Below are 12,103 nucleotides of genomic sequence, written 5' to 3' on the forward strand. Positions count from 1 at the left end.
TATGCCAAGTCTTGGCTCTGTTATTAGTGATGATGCTCTCGAGGCGACCGCCACAGCAAGCTGCAAGAAATACATGGTCAGGTCTGGAGATACCTGTTCGAGTATTGGCAAGTCAACAGGAGCCACATGGGCACAGTTGATTTCGTGGAACTCGGAGATCAATAACCAATGCTCGTACGTGACCATTCTCAGTTATGTCTGGAAGTGATATCCCAGACTAATAAAATTATCTCTAGAAACCTTGATAAAATCGTGGGGGAAAATATATGTGCTAGCAACCCAATGGGCAACTATATCATGCCTACAAACACCATCGGTAGCTCAAGCGCAACCGGCACTGGGAATGTGGTCATTACCACTGCGTGAGTATAGCCACACCGCGAATACAAAGTCAGGGTCGTGATTCTGACCTAGTTCCTATCAGTCTCATCCCTTCGCCGACACTCCATGGCACAAACTCTCGCTGCGGCAGACACCACAAGATTGGAGCCAACGAGAACTGCGCCACGGTGGAAAAGAAGTTCGAAATCTCAAAGTCTGACTTGTAAGTTTTGGGTGTGCATTGCGCGTAAGGGAAATTATTGACTTGAATGTCTTGGACAGCCTGTTCCTAAATCCTGAAGTGTTTACCAACTGCACTAACCTTCAGAAAAATGTTTACTACTGCGTTAAGCCTGTAGGATATATCCCCACATATCCTAGTTATGGCGGATCTGCTACTAGTACGCCGGTCTTGTCACCTATTTCAATGACAGACGCCCCTTTCCCAACACATCTACTCGACAGCGGCGGAGATGCAGACGCTGTCATACCGGTCGCCAACGACTCGAGAAAGGACTGCACAGAGTAGGTAGCACAAGCTCCTAAACTTGGTACAACTTGCTTATCGCAATATAGATACGCTTGGTTTAATAAATTGCAGTTTTCTGGTCAAGAAATTATGTTAGACTGTTGGAACATTGCCATGTTTCACGATATCACTAATGAGTTCAGTACATGTCCTTTGAATTCAGGATCCCCTTCTTGAAGCTAACAGTTCGACCAGGAATTTGTTCTATGGAATCCATCCATGGCCAAAAATGGGACGCAGAACAGCTCTTCAAGCAAGCCACTTATCGCGCGTGCAACAAAGGTCTCAAGTTCGACCCCGGGTGCTAGTCTGGCCCCCCTGCCATCCTCTTACAATTATCCATGTACTGTGTCAACTAGCACATCCTATTGTGTAGCTATCTCAACACCTACTTCAGGCTAAGGTTAGTTAGTTGCGCACCCAGTGGTACGGCATCTCTGTACCTGATCATTTTCATAGTGGTTTGGAACTCATGGATTTCCCCCCGTTCGAAGAAGTTTCTGAACTCATTTTCGCAGGTGGGAGATGGCTATTCCCTTTGATAGTAGCCTAGGTGTCTTCTGAAGAACTTTGCGTAAAACGCTTTCTGCAAATTCCATACTCAAGATAATAACTTTCAACACAATTGACTATTCAAGCTTGTCTTTTTGACGGCTATTTGTATTGTCACATTTTCTATCTTGAGGACGGTATCTATAAAATGCTTCAATATACCTGAACTTGGGACTTTATTCTAATCAACGTATGATCACATCAGCAAGATCCAGAGAATAGTTTCCGTGAATGACAACCCAACTACATACAGTGGGTTCGGCGGTACGTTATTCAAATACACACACAATGCAACCATCAGCAATAAGGGTCAAATGCATCCTTGATTGTTCCAAGTTCCTTTTTGACTAAAACACGAGGGGGGGTCATAAAATGGATTTTCACCGCCCTCGTATAAGAAATCGTCCACTGCCTTCCCAAGCCAAACAGCACCTCCAAGGAGAAGAAAAGTTCGCTCGTTGCCGATGATAACATTTGGTCGATGACCCGGCCAAAGGCTCCTTTCCTGGATCTTTGTACGCAATTCTTCAAGGAAAGTATGCCAAGATGTCGCATTCTCAAAAAATACCAGAAAGCTCAATCTGACTGATCGGAGTGTGTCTGGTAGTTTTGAAAGAAGTGTGATAAGATCAGCCTGGCTGACTATGAAGCGTGATAGTGCAAAATGACGAAGTTTAGACCACTTTTCGACAGGGAATATATGCTCCAATGACACTGGATTAGTGTCAACCGGTGGATTTTTCCACTCATAACAATTATCCAACCCTGCCGTATAGAAGGTAAATTCCTCTAGGTCTGTCATTGTACCTAGTGTCTTGTGGAGCCTTCCATTGCGGAATGTCTTCCAGTTCTCTGTGGCTGATCCTCTTCCACCAAAAATCAAAGAAATATCTAAGCGACGAAAGCCTGGTTTCTTCAAAATTGTCAGAAGATTATCATGTTCCATGCAAGGTTGATCAAATATTGTGCAATTGATTCCAGTATAGAGTTGTCGAGCCTCTAGAATCAATTCCACCACATTGTGTTTCTGTTGTGCAAGGGTACGTGTGACAATACGGAATGCATGGTATTTTTCTCTGTGCCTTTCATCAACTTGTTGCCAAGGAAATGTTATCACATCCTCTGGCTCCTCCGTAGTCGATATTGGCCATCCACGAGGGATAGGATAGTTGAATCCTGGCGGAAATGCTCGAATCATAGGACTTTGGTATAATGGAGCAAACGGTACACCATGAGCTGCAGGGGTGATTGTCACTCTCTTCAGTGCAGTAAATCGTTCAAGTCCATAAAGGAATGCCTCTTCGTCATAATTTCCAGCCAAAACGTCGGCTTGTTTGCGAAGCAAACTCTGATAAATTTTCCATGACTCATTCATAGAGAGTGCAGCCTTACCCAATTTCCTTTCATCTTTAAACTTCTGATGCCAAGCCTCAATCATGTTGAGTTTGCGTCGCCGCATGAAAATATGTTCAATGTTGTTAACACATGCAGCCTTGAACCAAAGTGGACAATTTCGCCCCCTGAAATTTGCACTATTCCTCAACTGATAGATCGGGTCTCCAAACTCCGTATCTTCTCTATCCCCAAAGTCAAAGTCACTTTCGTAAACTTCCCAGTTTGGTGGCCCCTGAATTTCATCGTGGTGTTGCCTTGATTCAAATTCTGTCTCCTCATCACTCGCATCTGTGATTGGCAAATATAATCCCTGCTCAGGGTGGATAATCTCTGTACTAGGGCCCCTAGCAAACCGCGCATCATCCCAAACAATTTCTGAAATCTTATGTCGGAATTCCTCATGATCTGCGATCGCGCGAAAAACTTTGATGTTCAAGGGGTTCGCCGACAAAAACACTCTCCCCAGTCTGAGCTCCACTGAATTGCAAAATCGTTTCGAGACAAGACGGAGACTTTTGATATCGCGATTTGGTAGGTATGATGATATTGCATACCATAGCTCCGGCGGGAGGTTATAGAATTGATGGGAGTGCGACATCTGCAGTGTTGGTGCACGTAGTGGGGTAGCAGAGATTTGGGGGGGGAGGCGGGGGTGGTTTGGCAACAAAGGCCATCAGATAGTCAGGAGGCGAGAGACCCAACTTAAGACCAAAATCTGAACTCTCAAACGCGATACTGTAACCAGGATACTGAGATATTCTGTCCTAAGCGATGAAGCTTGAGACTGAAGAAGAATTTCAGCAGCCTTATAGACAATACAAATCTAGCATCTAGAGGTAGGAGCAGAATTTGTATCGGCAAGTACCTAGCTCTCATTGAGATGCACAAGGCTCTCGCTACCCTCTAGGGCTTATTTCGCGATATATTGTAGGTTCGTCGATCCGACGAAGAAATAACTAATTAGCCTATGATACCTTTTCCAAGGTTTTGTTCGACGTACTGATGTTGACTACGTTTTCTTTCATTTTTCTCGGAATGCTGAATGGTCTCTTTGTTCCATCGCCAACGCGCGCTCAGAAGTACGAGTTTTGTCAGATTTTGATGATCTTACCCAGAGTATAACCTTGGCTCTGCTTTTTAACTCCACGGGTGTCTACCTCGGGCGCGCTACAAAAATTTCAATACTCTCTTGTCAACAGTCAGCCTTGACAGAGGTCAAGGTGAATGAAAGAACTCATCATCCATCCAGAAGTAAGATTATTTGGATCTTTCAAATGCTTTTCTATTGGAGAATAACTGTGTGAAACTGACAGTTTACACCATGAACGACTGAATACCTTGTATGGGTTGCCATAAGTCTCCGTCATCTTGCTGGGTGCCAGACAGTAGAAGGTCAGCTGAGACTTGAAGGAGTGATTGGACTCTCGACACGCAGACAGAAAGGTGTAAAAATAGAACAACTTTCATTCGCTTTCAGTCCCTCTTTGCAAGAAGTACCCCAGCCCAGGCAGATCCAGGATTAAGTCGTTCCGGGTATAGCTCCAGCATTCGCCAGTAAATATCTTCGGCTTTGGGATACTCTGCTGCGACTTTATTGACGCTTTCCAAGTAGAGCTTAGTCTTCCCGATGACCTCCGGACCGAAGGACCTTCTGGGGTCACTGTGGCCTCCAATCACTGCTCTGGGAACACTCATGTATGTCGTGATTCGCAGGTGCAGTTAATACGGCTATGGATTTGGCAGAATCTAGCTCCCATGGACGTTAATCTGAGCATCTTTTTGGGAATATTTTGATTTGAGAGCCTAATTGCCGCTTTCCTTAAACTGCTTTACCTTCTGTCGAGTCGTTTTTTTGAATCTTAGTCTTCGTAGTTACTGTACCGTACTGTACAGGAGAAACCAATAAGACACTAATAATATGTAATCAATTGCTTGGATTTGAATTTGAAAGTTAGAATCTTTGATAACTTGCAAGGGTCTCAGCCCATTCTAATATACCATTTACTCTTGACATTCAGCCTAGATATTGGGTTCTTAACCGTCAAAGTATGGTCTGGAAATAGGCTTTTTCTAGCAACCTAATCAAAAATAAATTACACTCAGTCTAGAAAATCTCACTTAAATATAATATTCTTAAACTGACCAAGTGAATTCCATCAGCCCCCACTACTATATCAGCAACAACCTCAGTCCCATCCGCAAAGGTCAACCGTACACCTTCATCTAACAGATCATTCAGATAGACGAGCTTTTTGCTGTACTTAATAATACCTTCAGAAACCCGAGCTAAAAGCACTTCCTATAATCGAGTTCTACGAGCACGAATCGCTCCACGCTAATCAACCGCAGAATTTTCTGGATATTCGACGACACTCAAAACCTTACCAGTATATACATTTCTGCAGTTCCAGATAAGTAAGAGATATTAGGCTATTCGGTATAGATTAGACCTATTTGAATTACTAACCTTTGGTAAATATTCGATTTAGAGCCGCCTTTTACCCCATTACTTGCCCCAAGCAAGTCCAAGACCCTCCAAACATTAAAACTTAGACTTATCCCAGCACCAGCCTCTCGAGACTCAGGATACTTTTCGTAAAGGGTCACTTCAAGGAATAGCAACTCAGAAAGTACAATAGCGGTTCCTAGCCCCCCAGGGCCACCACCAATAATTGCCACAGAAGTTAGCGTTTGTCCGACCATCTTACACTTGTGTCGTAAATTGTGCAAAGAAACTACAGGGCTCTCACGAGTTTCCGGAGAATATAAATATAGGCTCGGATGGTTTTATTTATCACGGTGCTCGCCAACCAGCCGTTCGATGGTCACATAGCACGCCATATCAAGACTTGAACATGCCATCCGCCAAATGTATCTTTCCTCCACCCCTATCCAGCTTCCGAGATCTCCTGCTCGTCTGCTAGGGGCACTTGAACTTGAGGTCTGACGATAATTCAGCTATTAGGTAGCAAGGCGTAGAAATTACATTTGCTACATGAGGGTCTGCTCGAAAAAGTCAAATGTAACCCCCTTATCTCACAACCCATCCACATATCGCTATAATTGGTGCCACCGGTATCTGCAGTCATCATGGTATCGTGATATATAAGCCATATGAATCGGCTCCTTATATTGAGTTTGTTTGGCGGTTATCATCGTTGAGTCTAAGTCACGACTTCGGTGCGATCTGAAATACTCCTTCTAGCAGATAGCGGAAGCTAGGCAATAAATAGATTCTGATATTTCCTACTATCAGTACCTACTAGTGTCAAAGCTTCTTTTGCCAAAATTAGACAGCCCGAGAGCATCACACCAATTGTACTAGAACCCTGTATAGCTACCTACTAAAGAATGCTGGTTTATACTCTTACTATAAAATATAGCCTTCGTTTTCTCTCAACTCAATATTTCTATGTCAGAGCCCGTAATAAGCGATGGCCCAAATCACAAGGGGTGGCTCAATAATTTTGCTGGCACGGCCTCGCTCTAATGCTAGGTTGCCAGGAACTTTAAGACATAGTCGAAAGCCCTGACGTCAAGTAAGACCACTCTCACGAGCATAGTACTCGATATCCCTAGGATACTGGAATATAGTGTCCCGAAAATCCAGGAACCCTGGGTTAATTAATTAATCGCCTATGTAGAAAAGACGGGCAGTTTAGAGATGGTGGCGCACCTGTCCTTGCAGGAGACAGAGTTTTAGACTCCACCAACCAAACTTTATCCCATTTAAATATCTAGAGTACAAAGAACCATCACGAATCAAAAACGATGACCGCGCACCGTCACACCGGATATAATGGTGCAAAGCTACCCATCGGGCGGGCTCCGACTTTGCAAGAGACAGCCAAGAAAGCCAAGCTACCGTCTCCCAGATACGAAGGGTCCTAGCACTCCAAGCAATTCAATATAGACTAGTTCTTCGTATTCCACAGAGTAGCCCGAAGGATTAAAAGGAGAGGGCGCCCCCCCCCCCCCTCCCCCGCTATGTGGACTCCAACTCTTGATTCCATTTTTCCTATTTCGCGCCTACAACACGTGGAAACCCCCAGTCTGTTTAGTCTACGACAGCCCGAGCGACAATTGCAATGCGCCGCGCCGCAACGTTATTACACCTAGCGCTGTTCCTCGCAGGGCTTACTCTAGGCAAAAAGGATATTAATTACGACCCAAACGAGAATTACCGGCCGGAAAATGTGACGGGTTTGGATTATTACTATTATCCATGGATTGGATCGTGCGCTCAACTCTGTATCTCCTGACCACACAGACTGCATACTAAGAGGCTATTCATAGTTACTATAACGGGAGCGCCGTATTCACCGTCTCCGACGTTGAGCTTCAAGATGACCGCTCAGAATGGGAGATCGAAGATGAAGGGGAATTGGAACTCTGTGGGCAGCTGCGGGACATCACGTACTCGTGGTCGTACCCAGCAATCCTAGCGGTCACAGAGACAGAACCGAAAGATGAGCGACCAAAGAACACAAACCCGATCGATATTTTGCTGTCCACCTCGTATTCAAACTTCACGCGGTATTTTAATGATTATATGGATTCCGGCAACATGCAAATTCACGATACGCCCTATGTATTTGAGTCTATTGAGATGTCGTAAGTATATACCTTTTTCTAATACCCAGTCACTATTCTGACAGCTGGCTTATTTGTGACAGACGTGATTTATATCCCGCAGATAGAGACACGAAGCCGGAATTTAATCTGACTGTTGCCAAGGATACAGAGGATGGGCTTCCTTTTCGAGTGACAGGGACCTCAAAGCTAAAGGATAACCCACTTAGTGGTTTCCAGATGAATATGTCGACGTGTTTAACCGCCGAAGGATGGTGGGGTGCCGGTCCTATTCCGAATTCTTATTATACTGAAAATGTCAGAAATAAGGTGAAACCAACTCTCCAGCTGACATTTGATGACTCTTCCGCGAGCTTCAGTATTGTGACGTGGTTTGTCGCGAATACCCTGTCAGAAGAGGGTAAAGAGGATAAAGTGACGCCCAGAATCTCGGGTAAATTGACGATCGAAGTATTAGGGAGGATTGATGCTGCGCGCTCGGATATCTTAAACGAGGGAACTCCAGTGACATGGACACCGAGCATGGGGTTTGGAAATAATTCCTTGAGCTTGGATTATAAATCCGGTGCGCATATCGCAGCCGAAGTGAAGACCTGTCAGATCTGGAGCGTCCTGGGGGCTGTCTTAGCATACATCTTGATATAAATACGACATAATCTACTCTATTGGTGCCTGCTGTGGGCGTGAAACACTAGTATTAATACCCCCAGGTATAGCACAAATGTTAGACCGATCTCAATTATTATTATTTTTCTTGCTGAGTGGGGCTCAATTTATCCTCGAATTCAGGGTCCACAGGGACAATGAAAGAGTGTAGAGGGTGGCACCGACTTCCGGAAATACTGCATGGGTAGGAGTTTGACCGAATCCACGAATGATTTTTTGTAACCTTGCAATTTCATCCCTCAGTTCATCGATGGCTCTATCACGAAGTTGGATCTCTTCTGTCTGCCGCAAACCCTCCTCCTCGCAACAGTCGCAAAATTCGAAATTTGAGGTGAGGGTGGGAGTGTTAGGATGGGCGACCGCTTCAGATGTTGGCACGAAAGCTGTCAAAGTATCTGCCTTTGACGTCGTTGATGGTAGAAGCTTTGATACCTTATGATGTGAGCATCTTGTTACCGGATATAGTTCGATCGACTGCTTACCATCTAGATTGTCAGACTGTTGTTGATCTTGACCCCAAGTCCAATACGCAACGCGATTGTAGACGAGGGACTCGAAGTGGCGGAAACCGGACAGGTACACATTCTACCGATCCGAACCCCGTGACTCGGGCATTTGGACCGGATGAGTGTGATTATCCAGGAAGCTAGTGTAGCTAATCCAAAGACACGGCCAACAGATAACTTTGAGCGAATTTCATGGAGTGTAAGTGGGATTTGGGTGTGTTTTCCAGGAAGAGTTTAACTCGGCTTCGTACATATTGAAACTTGCTTGATTTGATAGTGTCGTCGAGGGGTCTGTCAACTATCTATTTTTTCAATACTTAGACCTGCATGTCGAAAATGACCATGGGCGCTGTCTTTTCTTGCCCCAACTTGATCGATACCCCATTCGAGAAATGACCCAATCTCTCGGTCGGGATCCTCTGCGTAGTCATTCCAGTTGCGTCTTATGAAACATACCATGCCAGTGTAGACTGTTCTCAAATCACAATACATAAAATATTTAGACTAAAGGAATAATTTCGTTGCAAGACGCTTCTTTGCGTCGTTTCACCCAAAGGCCGATGTCACGAACGAACCGCCGTGCGACACCTACTTTCACGCCATGCTTGACAAAGTAACCTGGGTCTTGATCCTCATAAATCTGCATGAGGTCGAGACAATTTTCGAGGGTCACATCGCGTGCTTTATTGATATTCTCCCTGAAAGCCTCGTTGCTCACCCGCGATTGTTGCCATTCAGTATACTCGTCCACAGCGACATCTAGCAGCCCGTCGATTATGATTGATTCAGTACAGCCGGGCCCGGTGGCCATGGCATCATTAGCAGGAGGCGTTATCGATTGTTGAGATGATCCAGCCGGGAGAACATTGATATTGATTGGAGGACATACTGAACCTGTTGTGGAGTTCTCCGCAGCTTTCTTCTTTTTGTCCAGTCGCTGGTTCTCCTCGGCATAGAGCTGCTCGCGAACACTATCAGGGACATCAGCGTGGGTCTCGAGAACCCCACCTTGCTCTATATATTTAACGAGGGCCTAGAAATGGTGTGTCTTCACCCGATGGTGTCTTTTTCCCTCTGGATCTTGCCAGCAGTATTGTCCTTCGTGGCGACACGGAGGCCTGGGATATCGTATAACACGATACACATTGCGCCAGACGGAATATTGGCCGGATACCTGTTCGGCGTCAATCTGAGCGTCTCGATCAGCAAGTATCTGTCTAGTCACCGATGACTTTTCTCGCTTGTTAGTTCTAGAAGGAAGAGGTCCACTGTCTTCTATGTAGTTGATTGATATCTGGAGCCGGATCTTCTTGCTACGACGGAACAGATAGGCCTACGCTAGCAGCTATTTCTCTACCGCTGTCCAATCAATACTAGTACCTTCAAAGTGTTTGTCAATGTTCCGTTGGGAATTCACCGATAACACCATGTCAGTATCATCTAGTCTCACTCGTCGGCCACGGGCTGTCTTCTGCCCTAGAATATTACAAGTATCCTCTTTTATCTGTTCCCAGTAGGATCTAGGTGGTTGAATGAGCTCTTGTTTTGTATCCTTCACCACAACTCGATTGTTCAATTTAACCCTCCACTCGATCTGGTAGTGGATACAGTCCGGAGATTGTTCATCCCATGTACTTCCACCTGCACGTTCAACCCCAGGTTCAAAGCTCTGCTGGTCCGAGAGATGTTGACGCAAGGAAGGTAAACATTCACTAACTATGTCCTCAGAATCGGGTGAAGGGCAGATTACTGATGGCGTCCATTCGCGGCCTGGGTAGCCAGGGGTGGGGGCATACGAGGGAGTCCGTTCCCATAGATTGGGCAGTTCAGGTCGGTAAGCATTATCGTCATCATCGTCGTTGAAAGGAGTGTGAGTCATCCCCCCAAGGCAAAAGATGCCGCGAAGGAGTCTAGTAACATGATTGTGTCAGCTTCCATCAGGAGCGTTCCGGGGCGCGAAGAAGAGAGGACTGTGGCTGACAGGCTGAATATTATGATAAGCGGGTTCATGAGTAGTCTGTAAGGACAGTAAGCAAGTAATGCAAGTCACTATTTGGAGGTCCGGTGCCGAGTAAGCCCCCCCAGACCGACTTGCATATAGTTAGGAGCAGAAGGGAAGTGACAAATCGCCAGATTCTCGAGGGACTCCCAAGCTCTAGTGTTTGACTTATTTGCAATTTTCCCATGGAAATGCTAGTTCCCTTGGATCGCTAATACAGTCACAAGACGAGGTATCGTATTAAATGAAAGTAAATCACGGTATCGAGACTGGTACAGGAATATTGTTATTCCGTCTATCTTCCTAATATGGTCTAGTGCATCTTCCCAGTGGGGCTAAATAATCACTTAAAGAGTGTAAACGGTTGCACCAGTTTCGGGACGTACTGTATTAGACGAGTAATGTACCCATATCATGGTTTTGAGAGAGAAAAGCAAATGTTTTCAAAGCCAAACTGGTGCAAGCATCGGTTGCGGATCCAGTTAGGACTACGCGTATATGTATTGAGCTTAGCAAGATTCGGAAATTGAACTTGTTGTATCTAAACAAATCACACAAGCGGAACCTCGTGATGTATACTGCATATATATATACATACCGCACAACGGTTTCGCAGTCGCGCGCCTCGAGGGCAGCCTAACAATGGGAGCGGCAATTAGGCCACGGCAAGCCATGACAAGGCTCTAAGTTCGTTGTCAGGAAGTAGGATATTCTACATATACGGACAGGGATATATATAGTTGAGGTAGCCTGCATATTACCGTTGAGAGTTGGAACTCTGAACTGAGGTACAAGTGTAATGCCCCTTTTCTATCCAGGGGCAGATATGACTACTTATAGACCCAACGGGTGCCTTAATACTACCTCGCATAGCAGCTACCCTGTGCCACTCCTATACCAGGATCTGGGATCCAACTTTGAGGTGAGGGATCAGGGTAAATGAAATCATCATCATTATCATCATCATCACTATACTGTACACGCTATACATTCTATCAAAATTGAATTTCAACACTATGTGTCGACTAATATTCCCTACCTAAGCTTCCATTGTTTTTTTTTTCAAAGAATTAAGCCTGACAATAAGTCCTAAAGTACGTATCGATAATCTGCGGAATTATATACGTTAGCTTATTTGCAGATGTATGTAATAACTGGCGCTGTCTGCACTTACCAGACTTTTCGTCAATAATCTTCATTGCCACCGCGTAAGACGAGGATATACGTTGGTATTCCCTTTGTAATTCCTCCAAAGTTATCTATCTGGATCTGAGCTTGTAGTTACGAACACCTGCCATCGCCTTCTAGTAAATATACGGATCAGGAACACGTCCATTCATAGACCTCGACGCCGCCGCTGCTTTCCAAATAAATACAAAAGCTTTGAATATAGTTATCCTCTGTACTATACTCCAGTGCTTCGCACCCGTACACTCATCTGACTATGTCAACGACCTGTCGTCATGTTAAACGTTTAAACCTACGTACTGTAGCATAAGATACCTTGCTTATTACCTGCCGCGGAAGACTTCCGCTCAAATA

The 12,103-nt window shown here is 45.0% G+C and overlaps 3 protein-coding genes across 3 annotated transcripts; 2 read left to right on the plus strand and 1 right to left on the minus strand.

Moving 5' to 3' along the window:
- Position 1: 1 nt before the first annotated feature.
- On the plus strand, positions 2-850 carry N7533_001961 (LysM peptidoglycan-binding domain-containing protein; the record flags this gene model as incomplete). The annotated part of the gene is made up of 4 exons (XM_057098611.1): positions 2-174; positions 237-362; positions 425-544; positions 604-850. 4 exons carry the CDS (start codon positions 2-4, stop codon positions 848-850), a joined length of 666 nt encoding a protein of 221 aa, XP_056963747.1.
- Positions 851-1,712: 862 nt separating this feature from the next.
- N7533_001962 (F-box protein) lies at positions 1,713-3,395 on the minus strand (the record flags this gene model as incomplete). The annotated part of the gene is made up of 1 exon (XM_057098612.1): positions 1,713-3,395. The coding sequence occupies one exon, from the start codon at positions 3,393-3,395 to the stop codon at positions 1,713-1,715; it is 1,683 nt and encodes a 560-aa protein (XP_056963748.1).
- A 3,490-nt stretch (positions 3,396-6,885) lies between these two features.
- On the plus strand, positions 6,886-8,035 carry N7533_001963 (uncharacterized protein; the record flags this gene model as incomplete). Its single annotated transcript, XM_057098613.1, has 3 exons — positions 6,886-7,034; positions 7,094-7,411; positions 7,474-8,035. The coding sequence occupies 3 exons, from the start codon at positions 6,886-6,888 to the stop codon at positions 8,033-8,035; spliced, it is 1,029 nt and encodes a 342-aa protein (XP_056963749.1).
- Positions 8,036-12,103: the final 4,068 nt, after the last annotated feature.

Source organism: Penicillium manginii (assembly GCF_028828005.1).
Source record: "Penicillium manginii strain IBT 31320 chromosome Unknown utg000002l:1.0-5564898.0:1.0-5567710.0, whole genome shotgun sequence".
Classification (NCBI taxonomy): Eukaryota; Fungi; Ascomycota; class Eurotiomycetes; order Eurotiales; family Aspergillaceae; genus Penicillium; species Penicillium manginii.